The following is a 23,613-nucleotide window of genomic DNA, read 5'->3' as shown; positions in this document are numbered from 1 at the left end:
GAGAGAGAGAGAGGTACTGAAGATAAAACAGGTAAAGAAGTTATAGAGATATGGATGGATACAGAGAAGAGGGAAATGCAGGACAAAAACAGCAATTTCATGAACATAGTTAATTAACCCTTACATACACCCCCAAATACTATGTAAACACACACACACACACACACACACACACACACACACACACACACACACACACACACACACACACATACACACACACGCACACACATACCTTGGGTCTGAAGTTGTTGGTGGGCAGTATGTGTTCGTGCTGGGAGCGGAGCGTACCCCAGGGGTGGTAGAGCTTGAAACACTCGTTGCAGAAGTTGGACCTGCAGTCAGCACAGCCCTTAGTGGCCTCCAAGGACTGAGGAGCCTTACAGAAGCCACACATTATAGCCACGCTGCCCAGGCTCACTGTGTGTCTGTACCTGGAGCCAGACAGGGAGGGGGAGAACCAGTGGAGAGGGTGGGGGGGTTGATACAAAAGAGGAGAGTGAGAACACAGACAACATTAAACCATAATGATGTCACTGTCCAAGAGCACTGTAGAGAGAGAGAGAGAGAGAGAGAGAGAGAGAGAGAGAGAGAGAGAGAGAGAGAGAGAGAGACAGAGAGAGAGAGAGAGAGAGAGAGAGAGAGAGAGAGAGAGAGAGAGAGAGAGAGAGAGAGAGAGAGAGAGAGAGAGAGAGAGAGAGAGAGAGAGAGAGAGAGAGAGAGAGAGAGAGAGAGAGAGAGAGAGAGAGAGAGAGAGAGAGAGAGAGAGAGAAGAGAGAGACAGAGAGAGAGAGAGAGAGAGAGAGAGAGAGAGAGAGAGAGAGAGAGAGAGAGAGAGAGAGAGAGAGAGAGAGAAGAGAGAGAGAGAGAGAGAGAGAGAGAGAGAGAGAGAGAGAGAGAGAGAGAGAGAGAGAGAGAGAGAGAGAGAGAGAGAGAGAGAGAGAGAGAGACAGAGAGAGAGAGAGAGAGAGAGAGAGAGAGAGAGAGAGAGAGAGAGAGAGAGAGAGAGAGAGAGAGAGAGAGAGAGAGAGAGTTTTTATAAAACCTTTATTTTTTTACTCAAGTGTTAATGCTATTTAGTAGTGGCTCTATAGCAATGGCATATAACATTCCTGACAAAGAACATCCCTGCCTAATACCTCTACACACTTTAAAAGGAGCACTCAAACCACCGTTAACTTTCAATACACTTTCAATGTCACCATATATCACCTTTATCATGGCAATAAAACCAGAGCTGAACCCAAACGCCACAAACGTGTGACATAAATATTGATGTTCAACTCGGTCAAATGCCTTTTCCTGATCAATTGAAATTAGACCAGCATCCAACCCAATAGCCCTATAGACGTCCACAAAATCACGAATCAGAGAAATGTTATCCCCTATCTGCCTGCCAGGAACACAGTAGGACTGATCCGTATGTATGATTTGCCCCATCACCTCCCGCAGCCTGTTGGACAAAGCCTTTGACAATATCTTATAATCAGTGCACAATAAAGCCACCGGCCTCCAGTTCTTCACCTCCCTCGGGTCACCCTTTTTGGGCAGTAGGGTGAGGACAGCCCTTCTGCAGCTTATTGGTAGTAACCCTCCGGTTAAACTATCATTAACTACTTCTAACCAATCCTCTCCCAACATAGCCCAAAAAGACTTAAAAAAGTCAACGGGAAGCCCATCAATGCCGGGTGCCCTTCCATTTTCCATGCCTTTTAATGCAGTGTATAAATCCTGCAAAGACAATGGTTGCTCAAGCTCAACCTGAGCTTCTGCAGCCACCTTTGGGAGCCCATCAAAGACCTGCTGTGTCACTGTTTTGTCCTCTTTGTATTCACACTTGTAGAGCCCAGCATAGAACTCTACTGGCCTCTTTCTAATTTCACTAGGGCTCGTGAGCTCTTATCCAACAGCTGATTTGAGACAATGAATAATTTTTCTTTGTCCATTCTTTTTCTCTAAACCAAAGAAAAATTTGGATGAGGCATCCATTTCAGATATTCCCTGAAATGTACTTCTCACCAGTGCCCCCTGTGCTCTGATACCCAGCAGGTCTGCCAATGCAGCTTTTCTCCTCTTGAGGGCCTGAGTATGGCCTCGATCTCCTGTGGTCTCAACCAACGTCATGAGTTCCACTATTTCAATCTCTAGGGCTTTCATCGATCTGGTGATATCCTTGGTGACATTCCTCGTGTATTGATTACAAAATTGTTGAATCTGGATTTTCCCTATATCCCACCACGGTTGAAGGGATACAAAACTGGCCTTTTGAGACCTCCACCTCTCCCAGAAAAAACTGAAACAGTTCCTGAAGTGAGCATCACTCAATAAAGTTATATTAAAATGCCAGTATGCGCTTTTGGGTTTTACATCGTTAATGAACACCACCTCTGTTATTAAACAATGATCAGAAAATCCCACTGGGGTTTTACACTTGATTTACAGACCTGAGATTGATGCTCAAAAACATAAAACCTATGTACCCTGGCCATAGAGATGATGTTCTCTCTCACATGCGCCCAGGTGTACTGCCTTGTTCCTCCATGTTGACTCCGCCAAATATCACACAGTTCATGTGTTACAATGAGGCGTTTTAAAAACGTCCTTGAGGCTATATGAGGTTCTTGGTGATTTCTATCTAAATCACTAACTGTTCAGTTCAAATCCCCAGCAATAAATAAATAATCTTCTTTGTTACATTTCTCAATGGTATTTGATAATGTCTCTAAAAAACATACCCTCTCAACTGTCACCACTGGGACATATACATTTATCAGACACATAGTGATGTTTTCATACCTTGCTCTAACTTTTAATAACCTCCCCTCAACTATCTCTTCAACCTCATATGACAAAGGCAAAAACCCTTTTGAGAAAAAGATAACCACACCCCCACTTTTTGAGTTTTTACGACTACACACCACTGCCCCCCCCCCCCCCACTCCTGTTGCCACATAACTTAATTTTCCAAATTACTATGCGTTTCTTGTAGAAAAATTATCTCACTTCCCTTTCCCCTAATTAACTCATACACCATGGCTCTTTTTTTAACATCTCTTGCCCCATTTACGTTTAAAGAAGAGATCTTAAAACTGCTCATGGATAAAAAAATATATACAGAGGAAGATACAGCTACCACATCTCTTTACAGAGTTAAAACTGCAACTGAACTCTTTCATTTTCTTTAGAATTTACATCACTTATCACTCTTGTGACCACTTTCTTGAGTCTAGCAATTTCAGGGCTTTTCAGAAACTTTGCCGATTCAATAAACAATTCACGTTCAGGGAAAAAATCAGTTACATTGTAATCCTGCATATATTTCTTCCCTTTTGTCAACTTCAGAAATTGACGTATCTTCTCGATCCCATACCTCCCTTCCACCCCATTTATCTCACTATATTGTTGTGACGCGTCAGATGACTCACTCTCGCTAACCTCCCCAGAAGAAAACTCCACCATCTCTACAATTTGTTCATCTTCAGCTGATTTATCAATCTTTACCTTTCTCTTAGAATTAGACCCTTCACCACCCCTTAAATTCTTTCTTTTACTCCTCGGTATTTTGAAAACATCCGCTTCCTTTTCCGTTATTTCAATCTCCTCTTGACTTCCAATTTCATTTTCCAGCACCACCTCAGCGACGGCAGTCGCACTCTCACCTTCTGTTTCCCCTCCCTCTTTGTTCTGATCTACCACAATTGCCCCCATATTCACAATGCCTTCCTCTCCTGCTTTTCCAACCACATCTGCCCACCTTCTCTCTTCCCCTGCACCCATAGTATTTTCATCCCTTCGCGGTGGTGCATTATTCTCATTCTCGGGACAATTACGCACCAAATGCCCATCTCTTCCACATCCAAAACATTTCATTGATTCAGTAGATGCATAGAAGACATAATCAAATCCATCAATCTTAAAGCTAAACGCTAAATTCAGTTCATCTCCGTCCTTTCTTAAAATCATATGCACTTGTCTCCTATGAGACACGACATGTTTCAACAACAGAGATTTGCATCCAAAAAGAACCTTCTTTATTGTAGATACGATTTGACCATGGCGAGATAACTCTCGCTCCAACACTTCATCTCTAACAAATGGTGGCACGTTAGAAAGCATAACTTTCTTCGCCGGATTCATAAGCGGAAATACCGGCGTCTGTGTCTCCCGCAACACAACACCCCTCTCAACTATCTTATTCACCTTTTCAATTGAATCTAAGAATATCACTACAGCGCTATTCATCCTTGAGGCTGATTTGATGCTATCATACCCAATGATAGCACCCACAGCCAAGCTACATTCTTCCACTGAACACCCGGCCGCAGCAGGAATCTTTACTCCATGCCTCCGACTAAGTTTTTCAAACTCTTCATTTCTGCGAGTGGCCATAGCAACCAGCCCCACCCGCTGGTTGTGCCCTCGCGAAAAACCAACCTCAAAGCAAAGATCCCACCACCCCTATACGTGCTTAGTGATAGTTAAACAAGATACCCTTAAAACAACTAAACTAATCAATATATATATATACCAAAACCCGATAGAGTGAAAAGAAATTCCATTCGCTCTCACAATCACACCTGCTTGACAACTCACTCCCAGCATGCACTCCCAGCATGCACTCCGACGAGAGAGAGAGAGAGAGAGAGACAGAAAGAGAGAGAGACAGAAAGAGAGAGAGAGACACAGAGAGAGAGAGACAGAGAGAGAGAGACACAGAGAGAGAGACACAGAGAGAGAGAGAGAGAGAGAGAGAGAGAGACAGAGAGACAGAGACAGAGAGAGAGAGAGAGAGAGACAGAAAGAGAGAGACACAGAGAGAGAGAGAGAGACAGAAGGAGAGAGAGTATGAGAAGGAGAGGGGGTATGAGAGGTGAGAAAGAGAGGGGTTAGAGAGGTGAGAAGGAGAGAAGGAGAGGGAGTATGAGAAGGAGAGGGGATATGAGAGGTGAGAAAGAGAGGGGGGTGAGAAGGAGAGGGGGTATGAGAGATGAGAAGGAGAAAGGGTAGAGAGGAGAGAGGGGTGTGAGAAGGAGAGGGGGTGTGAGAGGTGAGAAGGAGAGGGGGTATGAGAGGTGAGAAGGAGAGGGGGTATGAGAGGTGAGAAGGAGAGGGGTGTGAGAGGTGAGAAGGAGAGGGGGTGTGAGAGGTGAGAAGGAGAGAAGGAGAGGGGGTATGAGAGGTGAGAAGGAGAGGGGGTATGAGAGGTGAGAAGGAGAGGGGTGTGAGAGGTGAGAATTAGAGGGGGTTTGAGAGGTGAGAAGGAGAGGGGGTATGAGAGGTGAGAAGGAGAGAAGGAGACGGGGTATGAGAGGTGAGAAGGAGAGGGGGTATGAGAGGTGAGAAGGAGAGGGGGTATGAGAGGTGAGAGGTGTGAGAGATGAGAAGGAGAGGGGGTATGAGAGGTGAGAAGGAGAGGGGGTATGAGAGGTGAGAAGGAGAGAGGGTATGAGAGGTGAGAAAGAGAGGGGGTGTGAGAAGGAGAGGGGGTATGAGAGGGTGTATGAGAGGTGAGAAAGAGAGGGGGTTAGAGAGCTGAGAAGGGGGTGAGAAGGAGAGGGAGTTAGAGAGGTGAGAAGGAGAGGGGGTATGAGAAGTGAGAAGCAGAGGTAGTATGAGAGGTGAGAAAGAGAGGGGGTGAGAAGGAGAGGGGGTATGAGAGATGAGAAGGAGAGGGGGTATGAGAGGTGAGAAGGAGAGGGGGTATGAGAGGTGAGAAGGAGAGGGGGTGTGAGAGGTGAGAAGGAGAGGGGGTGTGAGAGGTGAGAAGGAGAGAAGGAGAGAAGGAGAGGGAGTATGAGAGGTGAGAAGGACAGGGGGTATGAGAAGTGAGAAGCAGAGGGGGTATGAAAGGTGAGAAGGAGAGGGGATATGAGAGGTGAGAAAGAGAGGGGGGGTGAGAAGGAGAGGGGGTATGAGAGATGAGAAGGAGAAGGGGTATGAGAGGTGAGAAGGAGAGAGGGTGTGAGAAGGAGAGGGGGTATGAGAGGTGAGAAGGAGAGGGGTGTGAGAGGTGAGAAGGAGAGGGGTGTGAGAGGTAAGAAGGAGAGAAGGAGAGGGGGTATGAGAGGTGAGAAGGACAGGGGTATGAGAAGTGAGAAGCAGAGGGGGTATGAGAGGTGAGAAGGAGAGGGGTATGAGAAGTGAGAAGCAGAGGGGTATGAGAGGTGAGAAGGAGAGGGGGTATGAGAGGTGATAAGGAGAGGGGTATGAGAGGTGAGAAGGAGAGGGGAGGTATGAACTAGAATGTGCTGAGAGTGAGAAGGAGAGGTGGTATGAGAGGTGAGAAGGAGAGGGGGTATCTGAGAAAGAGAGGGGTGTGAGTAGAAGAGGGGGTATGAGAGATGAGAAGGAGAGGGATATGAGAGGTGAGAAGGAGAGAAGGAGAGGGGGTATGAGAGGTGAGAAGGAGAGGGGTATGAGAGGTGAGAAGGAGAGGGGTGTGAGAGGTGAGAATTAGAGGGGTTTGAGAGGTGAAAGGAGAGGGGTATGAGAGGAGAGAAGGAGAGGGGTATGAGAGGTGGAATCCTATGAGAGGTGAGAAGGAGAGGGGGTATGAGAGGTGAGTTGTGCAGACTGCACTGTTTCTACTTCCAGGTGAGAAGGAGAGGGGGTGGAAGGAGAGAGGGTATGAGAGGTGAGAAGAGAGCCCAGGAGAGGGGTACTGAGAGATGAGAAGGAGCCTATGAGAGGTGAGAAGAAGAGAAGGAGAGGAAGTATGAGAAGGAGAGGGTGTATGAGAGGTGAGAAAGAGAGGGGGTTAGAGAGCTGAGAAGGAGGGTGAGAAGAAGAGAGGTGAGAAGGAGAGGGGTATGAGAAGTGAGAAGCAGAGGTGGTATGAGAGGTGAGAAAGAGAGGGGGTGAGAAGGAGAGGGGTATGAGAGATGAGAAGGAGAGGGGGTATGAGAGGTGAGAAGGAGAGGGGGTATGAGAGGTGAGAAGGAGAGGGGTGTGAGAAGAAGGAGAGGGGTGTGAGAGGTGAGAAGGAGAGGGGGATGAGAGGTGAGAAGGAGAGGGGTATGAGAGATGAGAAGGAGAGGGGTATGAGATGAGAAGGAGGGGGTATGAGAGGTGAAAGGAGAGGGGGATGTGAGAGGTGAGAAGGAGAGGGGGTGAGAGGTGAGGAAGGGGGTATGAGAGGTGAGAAGGAGAGGGGGTATGAGAGGTGAGAAGGAGAGGGGTATGAGAGGTGAGAAGCAGAGGGGGTATGAGAGGTGAGAAGCAGAGGGGGTATGAGAGGTGAGAAGGAGAGGGGGTATGAGAGGTGAGAAGCAGAGGGGGTATGAGAGGAGAGAAGGAGGGGGGTATGAGAGGTGAGAAGGAGAGGGGTATGAGAAGTGAGAAGCAGAGGGGGTATGAGAGGTGAGAAGGAGAGGGGGTATGAGAGTGAGAAGCAGAGGGGTATGAGAGGTGAGAAGGAGAGGGGTATGAGAGGTGAGAAGGAGAGGGGGTATGAGAGGTGAGAAGGAGAGGGGGTATGAACTAAATGTGCTACTGTACGGTCTGTTCTGCTCTGTCCTGTTCTGCTCTGCCTTCAGAAGTAGGCTTTTTTAAATGTTATCCAACTTCCTGACCTGGATCCTTCAGCTGTGTTCTGTGTTCCTGCAGACTGCACTGTTTCTACTTCCAGTGAGCTATGGACTCTCAACAAGCCCAGTCTTTACTGACAGAGACAACCCAGCCTCCAGGGGAGCGAGAACAGCTGCAGCAAACTCCTCTGAAACTGCTGCTGCTGCATCTCAAACAATGGATATTATATCTCTCTCCCTCTATCCCTCTCTCGCTCTCTCTCTCTCTCTCTCTTATCCCAATTATTTCCCACTCTCTCCCTATACCTCTCCCAAATCTCTCTTCCCTTCTCTATGTGAATCTCAGTAGTCTACAAAGGCCTCCTCTCTTCCTCTCTTTCAGATCACTACTAATGAAGGAAAGGAAACAAGGAAAGGAGGCTATTTATGAGAATCAAAATGTCTATGTGTTTGTCTCTTGAAGCGTTCAGAACCTCAACTTGTTGTTCAGAAAGTCCATTTAACGTCCGTGTGAATGATGAAGTCACCTCAGCTTCCCAGTTCCCACACACTCAGCTGGTTAGGCCCTGCTTCAGGAGAGGGGGGGGTTCTCCCCGTACCAAAATCAATGATTTTCTGTCCCATTTATAAAGCACTATTGACTTTTCCTTCTTTTTGTGCTTATCTTTATTTCCTGCAGGATTTTGGTTCAGAACCTACATTCCTCTGAACCTGCAGCCTGTCTGTCTGCCTGTCTGTCTGTCCTGTCCTGCCTGTCTGTCTGTCTGTGCTGTCTGTCTGTCTGTCTGTCTGTCTGTCTGTCTGTCTGTCTGTCTGTCCTGTCCTGTCTGTCTGTCTGTCTGTCTGTCTGTCTGTCTGTCTGTCTGTCTGTCTGTCTGTCTGTCTGTCTGTCTGTCTGCCTGCCTGCCTGCCTGTCTGTCTGTCTGTCTGTCTGCCTGCCTGCCTGCCTGCCTGTCTGTCTGTCTGTCTGCCTGCCTGCCTGCCTGCCTGCCTGCCTGCCTGCTGTCTGTCTGTCTGTCTGTCTGTCTGTCTGTCTGTCTGCCTGCCTGCCTGCCTGCCTGCCTGCCTGCCTGCCTGCCTGTCTGTCTGTCTGTCTGTCTGTCTGTCTGTCTGTGTGTGTGTGTGTGTGTGTTTGTACCTCTCTACAATGCGTTCCAATGTGAGATTCCTGAGGCAATTGGTCAGTCCTCTCTCCCCCAGCTCCACCTCCTTGTGACAGGACGGACAGGGGAACAGCATGGGGGCAGGAGACATGTCCTTACGACGACGCCCAGGGTACGTCCCAAAACCTGAGAGGTGTGGGGAGGAGGGGGTAAGTTTGGAGAGGGAGAGAGGAGACAGCGTGAGACAGAGAGTAATCAGTATGAGTGTGATAGTTCCATCACAGTTTGATAGAACTAGAGCCATACTGTTCTATCCCCTGACTGCACTGCACACTACATGCTGACACAGACAGAAACTGCTGCTTCACACCTAGAACACCTGCTAGTTCACACACACACACACACACACACACACACACACACACACACACACACACACACACACACACACACACACACACACACACACACACACACACACACACACACACACACACACACACACACACACACACACACACACACACACTACTGCCCCCCAACTCTCTCTCTCAACATCTCTCTCTCAGCGTCTTTGAAGTGTTATGATGTATGAACCAGTCATATAAACTGCATCTACAAAACATTAACAACACCTGCTCATTCCCTGACATAGAGTGACCAGGTGAATCCAGGTGAAAGCTATGATCCCTTATTGTAGATGAAGGGGAGGAGACAGGTTAAATAAGGATTGTAATCCTTGAGACAACTGAGACATGGATTGTGTATGTGTGCCATCCAGAGGGTGCATGAACAAGACAAAGGATTTTAGTGCCTTTGAACAGGGTCTGGTAGTAGGTGTCAGGCGCACCAGTTTGTGTCAAGAACTGCAACGTTGCTGGGTTTTTACGCTCAACAGTTTCCTGTGTGTATCAAGAATGGTCCACCACCCAAAGGACATCCAGCCAACTTGACACAAAAGTGGAAAGCATTGGAGTCAACATGAGCCAGCATCCAAGTGAAATGCTTTGGACACCTTGAGGCTGTTCTGAGGGCAAAAGGGGGTTCCTAATGTTTAGTATACTCTGTGTATATAGAAAGTTGGACCATTGCAGTTGAACGTTCCGAGAGCGACTCTTTCTCCTACATACAGTTGAAATCTGAAGTTTACATACATTTAGGTTGGAGTCATTAAAACTCGTTTTTCAACCACTCCACAAATGTCTTGTTAACAAACTGTAGTTTTGGCAAGTCGGTTAGGACATCTACTTTGTGCATGACAAGTCATTTTTCCAACAATTGTTTACAGACAGATTATTTCACTTATAATTCACTGTATCACAATTCCAGTGGGTCAGTAGTTTACATACACTAAGTTGACTGTACCTTTAAACAGCTCGGAAAATTCCAGAAAATTATGTCATGGCTTTAGAAGCTTTAGAAGACATCATTTGAGTCAATTGGAGGTGTACCTGTGGATGTATTTCAAGGCCTACCTTCAAACTCAGTGCCTATTTGCTTGACATCATTGAAAAATCAAAATAAATCAGCAAAGATCTCAGAAAGCAAAATATTGCAGACCTCCACAAGTCTGGTTCATCCTTGGGAGCAATTTCCAAACACCTGAAGGTACCAAGTCATCTGTACAAACAATAGTACGCAAGTATAAACACCATGGGACCACGCAGCTGTCATACTGCTCAGGAAGGAGACGCGTTCTGTCTCCTAGAGATGAACGTACTTTGGTGCGGAAAGTGCAAATCAATCTCAGAACAACAGCAATGACCCCAAGCATACTTCGAAAGTTGTGGCAAAACCGCTTAAGGACAACAAAGTCAAGGTATTGGAGTTGTCATCACAAAGCCCTGACCTCAATCCCATAGAAAATGTGTGGGCAGAACTGAAAACGCGTGTGTGAGCAAGGAGGCCTAAAAACCTGACTCAGTTACACCAGCTCTGTCAGGAGGAATGGGCCAAAATTCACCCAACTTACATAAGCTTTTGGAAGAATACCCGAAACGTTTGACCCAAGTTAAACAATTTAAAGGCAATGATACCAAATACTAATTGAGTGTATGTAAACTTCTGACCCACTGGGAATGTGATGAAATAAAAGCTGAAATAAATAATTCTCTCTACTATTATTTTGACATTTCACATTCTTAAAATATAGTGGTGATCCTAACTGACCTAAGACAGGGAATTTTTACGAGGATTAAACGTCATGAATTGTGAAAAACTGAGTTCAAACTTATTTGGCTAAGGTGTATGTAAACTTCCGACTTCAACTGTAGCTATTACTAAGTGAAAATTGACACTTCCAAATTGTGTTGTTTATTTCAGATAGATTTCCAAACCAACGAAGACACACCAACACCGTACAGACTTGGATGCACATTATGCAGAATGGTAATCAATAAATACCTGTTTTAAATTGGCAGTTCTGTTTTGTTTGTTTACAGAGGGTCATTTCATAGGGAACTGGAGGAGGAGCTCTCCTATTGTTACATCATCAACTTTTAGACAATAAATACCTGTTTTAAATTGGCAGTTCTGTTTTGTTTGTTTACAGAGGGTCATTTCATAGGGAACTGGAGGAAGCTCTCCTATTGTTACATCATCATAAAATAAATACCTGTTTTAAATTGGCAGTTCTGTTTTGTTTGTTTACAGAGGGTCATTTCATAGGGAACTGGAGGAGGAGCTCTCCTATTGTTACATCATCAACGTTCAGACAATAAATACCTGTTTTAAATTGGCAGTTCTGTTTTGTTTGTTTACAGAGGGTCATTTCATAGGGAACTGGAGGAGGAGCTCTCCTATTGTTACATCATCAACTTTTAGACAATAAATACCTGTTTTAAATTGGCAGTTCTGTTTTGTTTGTTTACAGAGGGTCATTTCATAGGGAACTGGAGGAGGAGCTCTCCTATTGTTACATCATCAACGTTTAGACAATAAATACGCTCACATGGCAGATGTTCTGAAACCTGGCTGGACTGTTTGATATACAGTACCAGTACAAAGTATAGACACTGGCAGCTTCATTAAATAGTACCCGCAAAACACCAGTCTCAACGTCAACAGTGAAGAGGCGACTCCAAGATGCTGGCCTTCTAGGCAGAATTCCTCTGTCCAGTGTCTGTGTTCTTTTGCCCATCTTAATCTTTTATTTTTATTGGCCAGTCTGAGATATGGCTTTTTCTTTGCAACTCTGCCTAGAAGGTCAGCATCCAGGAGTCGCCTCTTCACTGTTGACGTTGAGACTGGTGTTTTGTGGGTACTATTTAATGAAACTGCCAGTTGAGGACTTGGGGCGTCTGTTTCTCAAACTAGACATTCTAATGTACTTGTCCTCTTGCTCAGTTGTGCACCGGGGCCTCCCACTCCTCTTGCTATTCTGGTTTGAGACAGTTTGCGCTGTTCTGTGAAGGGAGTAGTACACAGCGTTGTACGAGATCTTCAGTGTCTTGGCAATTTCTCGCATGGAATAGCCTTCATTTCTCAGAACAAGAATAGACTGATGAGTTTCAGAAGAAAGGGGCTTTGTTTCTGGCCATCATGAGCCTGTAATCGAACCCACAAATGCTAGGGTCAGTTTGTTATATCTGGAGTACTTCTCCTGTCCTATTCGGTGTCCTGTGTGAATCTAAATGTGCGTTCTCTAATTCTCTCCTTCTCTCTTTCTTTCTGTCTCTCGGAGGACCTGAGCCCTAGGACCATGCCCCAGGACTACATGACATGATGACTCCTTGCTGTCCCCAGTCCACCTGGCCGTGCTGCTGCTCCAGTTTCAACTGTTCTGCCTTATTATTATTCGACCATGCTGGTCATTTATGAACATTTGAACATCTTGGCCATGTTCTGTTATAATCTCCACCCGGCACAGCCAGAAGAGGACTGGCCACCCCACATATGCTCTCTCTAATTCTCTCTTTCTTTCTCTCTCTCGGAGGACCTGAGCCCTAGGACCATGCCCCAGGACTACCTGACATGATGACTCCTTGCTGTCCCCAGTCCACCTGACCGTACTGCTGCTCCAGTTTCAACTGTTCTGCCTTATTATTATTCGACCATGCTGGTCATTTATGAACATTTGAACATCTTGGCCATGTTCTGTTATAATCTCCACCCAGCACAGCCAGAAGAGGACTGGCCACCCCACATAGCCTGGTTCCTCTCTAGGTTTCTTCCTAGGTTTTGGCCTTTCTAGGGAGTTTTTCCTAGCGACCGTGCTTCTACAACGGCATTGCTTGCTGTTTGGGGTTTTAGGCTGGGTTTCTGTACAGCACTTTGAGATATCACCTGATGTACGAAGGGCTATATAAATAAATTTGATTTGATTTGATGCTCCAGATACTCAACTAGTCTAAAGAAGGTCAATTTTATTGCATCTTTAATCAGCACAACAGTTTTCAGCTGTATTAACATAATTGCAAAAGGGTTTTCTAATGATCAATTAGCCTTTTAAAATGATAACCTTGGATTAGCTAACACAACGTGCCATTGGAACACAGGAGTGATGGTTGCTGATAATGGGCCTCTGTACGCCTATGTAGATATTCCACTAAAAATCAGCCGTTACCAGCTACAATAGTAATTTACAACATTAACAATGTCTACAAAGTATTTCTGATCAATTTGATGTTATTTTAATGGACAAAAAATGTAGGCACTGGCACACAAGTGAGATCGACATCAGCATTCACACACACACACTAACCCACCTGGTCTGAGGACGCGGTCCAGGCGGTCGGTGGTCTTGGGCGGGGGTCTGCGTGCCCCGCGCGGGGAGCGTGTGTTGGGGGAGGCGGCCGGGGAGTTGGGCTCTGGGGGGAGGTCTGGGGCAGGGTATCCTCTCTGGATTAACACCTCAGCAGCACACAGCAGACACACACTGTGCTGGCACGGCAGGATGATGGGCTGCTTCACCATCTCAGTACACACCGGGCAATGCAGCTCCCGCTCCATACTCTTCATGTTAGTCTGGAGGACGAGAGAGGGAGGGAGGATAAGGGGTTGGAGATAGTAGAGAGACAGGGAGAGGAGTTAGAGGAGCAGGGATAAGGGGTTGGAGATAGTAGAGAGACGGGGAGAGGAGTTAGAGGAGCAGGGAGGGGGGATAAGGGGTTGGAGATAGTAGAGAGATGGGGAGAGGAGTTAGAGGAGCAGGGAGGGGGATAAGGGGTTGGAGATAGTAGAGAGACAGGGGAGGGGGAGGGGTTGGAGTTAGAGGAGCAGGGAGGGGGATAAGGGGTTGGAGATAGTAGAGAGACAGGGAGAGGAGTTAGAGGAGGGGAGGGGGATAAGGGGTTGGAGATGGTAGAGAGACAGGGAGGGGAGCAGGGAGGGGGATAAGGGGTTGGAGATAGAAGAGAGATGGGGAGAGGAGTTAGAGGAGCAGGGAGGGGGATAAGGGGTTGGAGATAGAGGAGCAGGGAGGGGGTTATAAGGGGTTGGAGATAGAGGAGCAGAGACAGGGAGAGGAGTTAGAGGAGCAGGGAGGGGGGGGGATAAGGGGTTGGAGATAGTAGAGAGACAGGAAGAGGAGTTAGAGGAGCAGGGAGGGGGATAAGGGGTTGGAGATAGTAGAGAGACAGGGAGAGGAGTTAGAGGAGCAGGGATAAGGGGTTGGAGATAGTAGAGAGTTGGGGAGAGGAGTTAGAGGAGCAGGGCAGCAAATAAAGGGTGAGTGAGCAGGGCAGGGGGTGTGAGGGGAAAGAGGGGGAAGTGAAAACAGGAGTGAGAATGAGGCAGAGGAATAACTTAACTGCTCTAAATAGAAGAGAGAGAGAGAAAGAATCAGAGAGAGGGAGATAGAAACAGCATCTAACATTATTGAACCATTCCTGGTTTAGAATTTATGTTGGACACATGAAAGGAGAAAGCAGGCGTGTGTGTGTATAAATACCCAGGCCAGGGCTGACTAAGGCGCTACAGCCAGTCTCCTTAAATATGAGTCTAATCACTTCATTCCAGCTCTGTCTGGCCAACAGCATGATGTAAACCCAGTATAGAGGAGTAATAGATCCCTCTATCTACAGCTCTGTTGTAGGACTAGTTGCTTGATTCTAACCCTCCTCAGTTCAGTTAATACAAGCCACCCTGGTGGTGAGAAGAGATTCATTTGACGGGAACAATGAATTACATTAAAATGGAAAAAAGTCACCTTCACCTTCCCTCTGCCGGCTATAGAAATATCAATGGGATTCATAATAGGCCAAGGGTACTGGCTACCGGGAAAATAGCATTCACATGGATTAGGCTTCGATAAGAATGACTACACCTCTCTCTCTCCTCTATCAATGTTTTTTCTTTCCCTGGCTCGGCCAGAATAGTCGGTGTCAGTGGGCCCTCTCTGCGCCCAGGGGGGGTTCTGCACCTATGTTGCGCGAGAGCCAAGACCGCCGCCGAGTGCTGGCGCTCCCTGAATCCCGTTTCTATGACGACAAAACATCATCCGTTCCCTGCTCACGGTGTTGCGAGATAGCAAATCATATCATCGGACCCCTTGTTTTTGTCTGTGCATGCTGGGGTACGCATTGGACAGATAGCCAATATATCTATTTTTGAATCCTATCCATTTAATCCTCCTTTTACCTCATAGCTAGGTGTGTCAATAACCAGCCGATAGTGACCAGCCGCTGGCGTTAAACCAAAGTGATGGAGCCAAATGCCACCCATTTCTAATTTATAGCTCAGACTCATTAATGAATGTCTGGTTCAATTTTAGTCAATCGAATAACAAAAGCAGACCATTTCACACTGAAGAAAAATATAGCCTAAGAATTATGTATGAAGGATGATGAAATGTTGATGCCAAAACGGATGTGAAGGCCTCTATATCTTATGTAGGTTGGCCTACGTGGCGTGCTGAAAACACAGTTTAACTAAAAACATTATGCAATATTAATATTAATAACATTATATATATATAGCTGAGCTGAAGAATTTCTCGCTGAAATACAGGTAACCAAACCACATTTATGTTTGCTATAGCCAAAGTCTGATGGCCTACAGAATAACAAAATAGGCTCCAGTCTCCACATCACATTTATGGTAAACAAATAGGTCTAATTAATCATCACCACACTTACGCTGATTTGAACGAGTGCGTCCATCATAGACGTAAACGCCTGTAGTTCTGCTTCAGCCATCCTTTAGGATAAAACGCGGTGTTGATGCGAATGTAGCCTGGTCTGTCAAATTCACAATCGTAGCCTAGGCCTAGTAATATACTCAAATATGTTGTCCTAGGATGAATAAGGAAAATGTTAATAGCTTGGTCAATGAACCATATGTAGCCTAGATATAGGCTATCGCATATTAGTCTGACCGGATGTATATGGTCTGGAGTGCGCAGCGTTGACTTCTGTCCCTTTCCACTGGGCTCGCGCTGATAAGGTGATGTTCAATAGTGCGGGATAGAGCATGCGTGGTGATTTCTGCTGAGTGAAACAAGTTTAAGTGCTCTCTTTCTCGCTCTATCTGTGTGTGTGTGCGTGTGCAATGGCGGTTCTAGCTTCTATGGCTCCCTGAGCGAACCCCCCTTCAGCGCCCCCGAACTCTGACATTTGGAACAACACAAATAAATAAAATAAACATTTAAAACTATATAATTCTAAAAATATATACAAAAATAAGACTTGTACATTTCAAAAAGAAGTTACAAAGACAAATAGAAACAAATTTGGGTTGATTTGTCACTAGCATTAATACATTACTCATCCCCCAACACTGTTAACTAAGAGACAAGACTAAACCAATTCACCTTGGTGGTGTACAGACTGGTTTTATTTTATTTTTAACGATTTCGCACAAACCAGAAAAAAATGCAACAATATGTCTCTGAAACTATATATTATTCACAGTATTATGAATGAATTGTGGTTTATTTGGTAGTATTTCGTAGCGTGACTGATTTTACTAATTGCATTTGTACTGTACAAAGTTAGAGGTGCGCTATTTCATAGATTCCCCCATTCCCCCTACCTCGGGCTTCCAGTGGCAACCCCTCCCCATCTCATACTTCTGAGTGGGAGACCTTCCCAGGCAGTAGCCTGCCTAGCTCACAAACTAGAATCAGGGCACCCACTCCGGCATGATTAATTGACCCACAGTCCCACTCGTGATATGATATCATTGACTTGAAGTGCAAATGAGCGATAGAAAACTGATCGCGGAAATGCCACCATTCCAATTTTTTTTTGTGCGGGCGCCCCGGGCCACCCCCGCCAAGATGCCTTATACCTAAATCCGCTACTGTATGTATGTGTATGTGTATGTGTGTGTGTGTGTGTGTGTGTGTGTGTGTGTGTGTGTGTGTGTGTGTGTGTGTGTGTGTGTGTGTGTGTGTGTGTGTGTGTGTGTGTGTGTGTGTGTGTGTGTGTGTGTGTGTGTGTGTGTGTGTGTGTGTGTGTGTGTGTGTGTGTGTGTGTGTTTCTCGCCAGAATATTTTGGTAGCCTGACTGCCATTAGGTACCTGAGATGAGATCCTCAGACCCCTTGTGAGACCATATGCTGGTGCGGTTGGCCCTGGGTTCCTCCATTAATGCAAGACAATGCTAGACCTCATGTGGCTGGAGTGTGTCAGCAGTTCCTGCAAGAGGAAGGCATTGATGCTATGGACTGGCTCGCCGTTCACTACACCCGCGTTCCTCATGTGTTTGTGACCAATCAACTGGACGTGTTTCCGTCCTAAATCGTTCCCCAGACCTGAATCTGTTGTTTCAATTGAGCACATCTGGGACATCATGTCTCGCTCCATCCACCAACGCCACGTTGCACCACAGACTGTCCAGGAGTTGGCGGATGCTTTAGTCCAGGTCTGGGAGGAGATCCCTCAGGAGACCATCCGCCACCTCATCAGGAGCATGCCCAGGCGTTGTAGGGAGGTCATACAGGCACGTGGAGGCCACACACACTACTGAGCCTCATTTTGACTTGTTTTAAGGACATTACATCAAAGTTGGATCAGCCTGTAGTGTGGTTTTCCACTTTAATTTTGAGTGTGACTCCAACTCCAGACCTTGATAAATTTCATTTCCATTGATAATTTTTGTGTGATTTTGTTGTTAGCACATTCAACTATGTAAAGAAAAAATTATTTAATAAGAATATTTCATTCATTCAGATCTAGAATGTGTTATTTTAGTGTTCCCTTTATTTTTTTGAGCAGTGTATATTGTGTATCAACTGTGTTCGGAATCTAGTGATACTGTGTAGATCTATCTCCGAAGTAATCGTACTCATTGGCCCACAGGAGAACAATGTTGAAGCTTGCCTGCCTTTGGATTTCACACAGGACCAATACGACAAGGAGGACACCAAGTAAGCATCTTTCACCCAGGACAGGACTCCTAACCCTACACCCACACAGTATATCCCCAAATAATTGCTAGAGGTTTTGAATAATCACATGTCTTACACACTCTCTTGATCTTTCTCTCCTCTATCTTTCGTGGTCCTTCTGTAGCTCAGTTGGTAGAGCATGGCGCTTGTAACGCCAGGGTAGTGGGTTCGATTCCCGGGACCACCCATACGTAGAATGTATGCACACATGACTGTAAGTCGCTTTGGATAAAAGCGTCCGCTAAATGGCATATATTATTATTATTATTATTATTATTATTTCTCTGTCTCTCTCTTCTAGGTTGGTGGTAGCGTTGTCAGTCACCATGGGTCTGTTTGCTATAGAGCTGGCTGGCTTCTTCTCTGGTGTGTCTATGTTCAACTGCACCCAGGGCCTCCTCTGTATCCTTTACATGTTCTCAAAACTCTTCTTCAAAACCCTGTACATTACCAAAGTACACATAATGCATAGCACAGCAGTGGTCACCAGTCCTAGTCCTGGAGAACTACAGTTTGCTTTCGTTCTTGCACAGTACTAATTTTGCGTGGCCAGTGACATCAACAAGTAGGCTACTCAAGGTCTTGATGTTTTGTTGAGTAACTGAGTGTTGGTGCTGGGCAAGAATGAAAGCCTGCACAGTGTGACTCTAGGAATAGTGAAGAACATGGGAGGGAATTGATAGATGTAAGCGATATGCAGGAAGTTATACTCTTCGTTCAGATCAGCAGGGGGACGTTAATATGGACATGGATATAAGGTTGAGGAAGTAATCTTTTTATTGGTTTGGTTAAGATTCCCTGACTCAGGACTCCCTCCCCATACACCATCCATGCATCCATCTCTCCATCTACACACTAGCGACTGCAGCCCATGTCAGTGCCTCTGTGGCTCTGCTGTTCTTTCTGTTTGAACAATGGGCATGTGAAATATACTGGTGGATCCTTGCTTTCTACAGGTGTGTGTGTGTGTGTGTGTGCGCGCGTGTGCTTCTGAGGTTTTGTTTCCCTGACTGACGTCTCCTCCAGCGTTGGCTGTCCACTGCAGCGCCTCCGTCTCCCTGTCTTTCTTTGTCTTCCAGAGATGGGAGTGTTGGACATACTGGGTTATTTTTGCCTTCTGCAGGTTTGTGTGTGATTGACTAACAGACAGACATTGTGTGTGTCTCCTGGAGTTATTTGGGTCATTTTTGCCTCGTGCAGGTTGATGCTTTGCTTATAATGCTGCCATCCTCTATCTCCCGTAGTGTTCTCCCTGCTTTTGTGGAGATCCTACTCTTCATCGCAGTGTTCGGACTGAAGAAGAAGCCATTATAACCGAGAGCAGTGTTTCACATCAATGTTCAGTCTGGAATGTAGTGTCCATCCTTCCCAGCACTTGTCCACAGCTGTCCAAGTGTGTGACACATTGTGACTGTTCAATAGTGTCAAGGAGACATAGTTGATGTTAGTGATGCGGGATGGTGATCGTAGTGATAAAGACTACAGAGCTGGTTAAGATGTGGGTGGTCTAAGCTGCAGCAACCGATACAGTGACAGCATAGGTTCGAATCTGGCCTTCTGACTTTTGACACAGCCTTTATATATCCATCAATAGTCAGATTATTTAATTTATTTATTTTAAGCTGTGGTGTGTGTTTCAGGATTGTGGGCCTTGTAGATGGAAACTGTATGTACCAAGGCAGAGAGGACGATTTCTAAACTCCAGCGTATTGATCCTAATTGCTAAGCTGAATGTATAGACACAAGTAACCATATTTCTCTTCACCATGCTAAATGGTCCTGTGTACCATAGGATTTTAGTACCACCTTTCTAAAACGTTTACCTAAAAAAATATATGTTTTATCAAGCTGAAGCTATACCATTCCTTCCTTCCTTTTAATATGCTTTTTACATTCATCTAAAATGTGGTGATATCTGATGGTTGCTACACCTCTATATGTCAAAGTGTTATTTTTTTTTTTTTTACGATTAAAGTATTTTACCTGTGTAATCTAGTATTTATTTCATAAACCTTCCTTGAAAAAATTTGTACGGTGGGTGTGTCAGTCTTCACGCACTTTTTGCGTCGCTAGAATCTGATTGGCACTTCACATTCGACTCCTACGTGTGCCACCTCTCACCGGTTCCGGGGACCAGCAACGGAGTTTGTTCCTGGAGCTGCCTGTGTTTTGAAAGGATATCGAAAACACATGTTGTTTTGTGTCAAAAACGTAATTATTGATTAAATATCAAAACATGGGTAAGTTCTGCAAGGCTACTGTTTAATTTTGATCAATGTTTGTGCTTTGAACATATGTATTGAGGGATAGAAAACGTAATGGTAACTAAGCTAACGATAGCTAGCTGTGTAACTGTAGGCTTGCCATCCATTGCTAACTTTGTTAGTTACGTAGCTATTTTGTGCAGAATACACTTGCCAACAATATATATTTATTCAGTTTAACGGTAGGTAGGCTGTTTTGTCAAAATGTATGATAAAGTTTTCTTGAAGCTACCTAGTTAGGTATTTTCATTATTCGGGAGAGGGTGTTTCCACACGGAATCTTTCAAGAGTGTACACTGACGTGGCGTAAAGATTGCTGTTAATAAGATGCAGTGAAATGTTTCGTATAGGCTAGTTATTTTATGTTTCTGTCACTCAAAGATGAAATATAAACCCAACTGTTGATATTATTATTATGTTAGAATCTGGCCTCTTCAGTCCAGCTGCAGTCCCTTAGTTTGTGACCGTAGTAGAACAATCATCTATGTGTAATCTGCCTCTCCCCTCCCTCTAGCGGTGAACACAGGCACATCCCTGGTTCTGTCCAGTCTGTTCTCTGTGTTGGTGTTTGCTGGGATGCAGATGTTCAGCAGACAGCTGGGCTCTACAGAGTTGCTCACCATCCTGGGAGGCTTCCTGGGCTCTGTCCTCTTCATCTGCTCCCTCACAGTATCCTCCTTACACCAAAACGCAGCACTGTATACAATGCAATCTAGGTAGACCTCAGATAGGCTTAGGGTTGTAAACTTGTCATAGTAAGCTGTTTGTAAAGCCAGACAGCTAAAGTCTTTGTTTATGTTCTGTGATGGAAGCAGATAGTCAGTTGGTTGGTTCTATAGTCCACATGCAGCACTGTGAGTCATGGTGGCAGGGTTTTTATTTTTTTTATTTCACCTTTATTTAACCAGGTAGGCTAGTTGAGAACAAGTTCTCATTTACAACTGTGACCAGGCCAAGACTAAAGCAAAGCAGTTCGACACAACAACGTGCAAATAGAGATACTGGGGTGCAAAGGAGCAAGATAAATAAATACCTTATGTGGATAAAAAAATACAGTAAGGGGATAAATAAATACAGTAAGGGGATAAATACATAAAGTAAGGATCACTGAAAGTCTAAAGGTCTAATAAAACCACCACATTAGGTGTCTCTTCTCTCCCACTGTGTGTTTCCCTCCTTAACCCTTTCTCCAACCAGGCCTTCAATAACCTGGAAAACCTCATCTTCGGCAAGGGATTCCAGGTCAAGATCTTCCCAGAGAGTAAGTCCGTCTTCACAACTACAGAGTGATGCACAGAATCTATTTCCTGTGTTTCACACACATTCACTGAGCCTCTTGTCATGAGTATGGGTGCATCTGAATAGTATAGCGGATCAGCACCCACTCGGTCCTGTTTTAACGAGTGTTCATTTCTCTCCTGTCCCCCAGTCCTGGTGTGCCTGTGCCTCTCTCTGTTTGCCTCTGGGCTGGTGCACCGTGTGTGTGTCACCACATGGTAAGTATGAACTCCCAGACTACTGACAAACCCAGGTGCACCACACACAGAAACTCTCTTAACAATGGAACTCATTGATGACACGAAGGACTTGTGGAATAGCAGAGAGCCTATCCAACTGACAATCTCTTAGAAAGAAATAGAAACTATTGGAACCAAGATTTAAAAAATAACTGATATTGGCACAAGATTGAAGTAATGTTGGATCATAACTAACGACATTACAGTTTACAAAAATGTCTGCTTAAACCACTATACATTCATGTATTGAATGTATTATACAAGAGACAGAGAGGTCTGAAGTGTAAAACTACTAATGACTCAATAATTCATGACCTTCTGGAATTGCTATAAGATCCAAAAGTTATGGGTGGAGTTGGAAAGATGGCTCAGAAGTATGACAATGGAAATGAGCTTTTAATGAGTCTGTCTGCATATTTAAAGACATGGCATATGAGGGTGCAGTGAGATACCCGATGGGTAGGACAACACTTTTCTCATCAATCATCTTAAAAAACCATATACTTCAACTGGAAATCAACCAATCATCTGTCGTTCACGCAATGGAAGGGTCAAATGCTTTACTATCTAAAAAAATTGAAAGTGCGCTGGTGACGGAGAGAAACACATTTGTGCTTTTTGAGGCCATGTGGCAGAAAGTGATGCGGGCTCTGGAGATAAGGGGGTGAGGGCTGGTGGGTCTGGGCAGGAGTGATGTAGTTGTTTGTATGATGTTGTCGATTGTTTGTATGTTTTGTATTGTTGATCAAATAAAATCTTATCGGGGGAAAAAGGAATAGTAATGATGATGATAACAGTACTACTATTATCAATGAACTTTGTGTGAAGTTTTTTTTTCTTCTCAAACCATATTGTGCTGTTGCTGTGCTGACTGTTTCATTTTGTTCTCTCTCCAGTCTGATATTCTCTCTGTTCGCCCTCTACTACATCAACAAAGTGTCTGCTGCTCTGTACCAGGCAGCCGTTCCCACGGTAATGCCAGCCAAGGCTGCCAGCAAGGGCAAGAAAAAGAACTAAGTCACTAATTAGATCAAACTTTCATACCGTCATCCAATCAGCATCCACTACAACGGCTAACCAGGCAAGGGAGAAATGGTGTAGGTTAGCCAATGACAGTGTACCCCAGTTTCCTTTTTGTAGGTCGTGCCAACCAGCATTCTTAGATATTTTCCTTGACTTCTTAACTCTATGATCACTGATCTCCAAGGACTGGACACCTCTCAGCAGTATAGATAACCTGAGACCTAGCCAGCCCATCCATACACTGATCTCAGCAGTATAGATCGCCTGAGACCTACCCAGCCCATCCATACACGGATCTCAGCAGTATAGATAGCCTGAGACCTACCCAGCCCATCCATACACTGTTCTCAGCAGTATAGATAGCCTGAGACCTAGCCAGCCCATCCATACACTGTTCTCAGCAGTATAGATAGCCTGAGACCTACCCAGCCCATCCATACACTGTTCTCAGCAGTCATGAGTGGGGTAGAGGAAAGGAAGCAGTTTGGGATCTAGCCAGAATTATGTCTCTACATTCCCTACATCATCCCCATGTACTCAGCACTTGTTTCAAAATGCTTGTCTACAGATCCATATTTTTGATTGACGTCCTTTTTGTTTTGGTATGAAAACTTTGTTGTTAATGAATTTGTAATTAAAACCCATTGAAAATAGTGTCTAGATTTTTCTTGGTTTAAGCTACTTGAAACAGACAACTCAAGGTAAGCACTGTCGCTTCAGTGCTGCTATGGGCAAAGTTCCCCTTATCCATGTTCCAGGTACACACACATCTGACATCCCTTTTATAGAGCAGCCATGTACTAAGATGCTTTAACTCAAAGTTGTAGCACACCAGTGTACACAATGGATT

At 45.1% G+C, this 23,613-nt stretch overlaps 2 protein-coding genes and 1 pseudogene across 2 annotated transcripts; 2 read left to right on the top strand and 1 right to left on the bottom strand.

Annotated features, from left to right (window-relative positions):
- Positions 1-16,122, bottom strand: part of LOC127928110 (tripartite motif-containing protein 46-like) — a 29,781-nt pseudogene extending 13,659 nt beyond the window's left edge.
- Positions 16,123-17,846: 1,724 nt separating this feature from the next.
- Positions 17,847-19,727, top strand: LOC118364097 (transmembrane protein 107-like). Its single transcript, XM_052515102.1, has 4 exons — positions 17,847-17,938; positions 18,261-18,361; positions 18,986-19,082; positions 19,204-19,727. The coding sequence occupies exons 2-4, from the start codon at positions 18,286-18,288 to the stop codon at positions 19,271-19,273; spliced, it is 243 nt and encodes an 80-aa protein (XP_052371062.1). The 5' UTR covers positions 17,847-17,938; positions 18,261-18,285; the 3' UTR covers positions 19,274-19,727.
- Positions 19,728-20,037: 310 nt separating this feature from the next.
- On the top strand, positions 20,038-23,416 carry LOC118364635 (keratinocyte-associated protein 2). The gene is made up of 5 exons (XM_035746348.2): positions 20,038-20,199; positions 20,738-20,892; positions 21,421-21,484; positions 21,653-21,719; positions 22,637-23,416. The coding sequence occupies exons 1-5, from the start codon at positions 20,196-20,198 to the stop codon at positions 22,755-22,757; spliced, it is 411 nt and encodes a 136-aa protein (XP_035602241.1). The 5' UTR covers positions 20,038-20,195; the 3' UTR covers positions 22,758-23,416.
- Positions 23,417-23,613: the final 197 nt, after the last annotated feature.

This window comes from Oncorhynchus keta, unplaced genomic scaffold (genome assembly GCF_023373465.1).
Source record: "Oncorhynchus keta strain PuntledgeMale-10-30-2019 unplaced genomic scaffold, Oket_V2 Un_scaffold_2149_pilon_pilon, whole genome shotgun sequence".
Taxonomy (NCBI): Eukaryota; Metazoa; Chordata; class Actinopteri; order Salmoniformes; family Salmonidae; genus Oncorhynchus; species Oncorhynchus keta.
The sequence above is the reverse complement of the archived record's forward strand: the minus strand, read 5'-3'. Positions and strand labels throughout refer to the sequence as shown.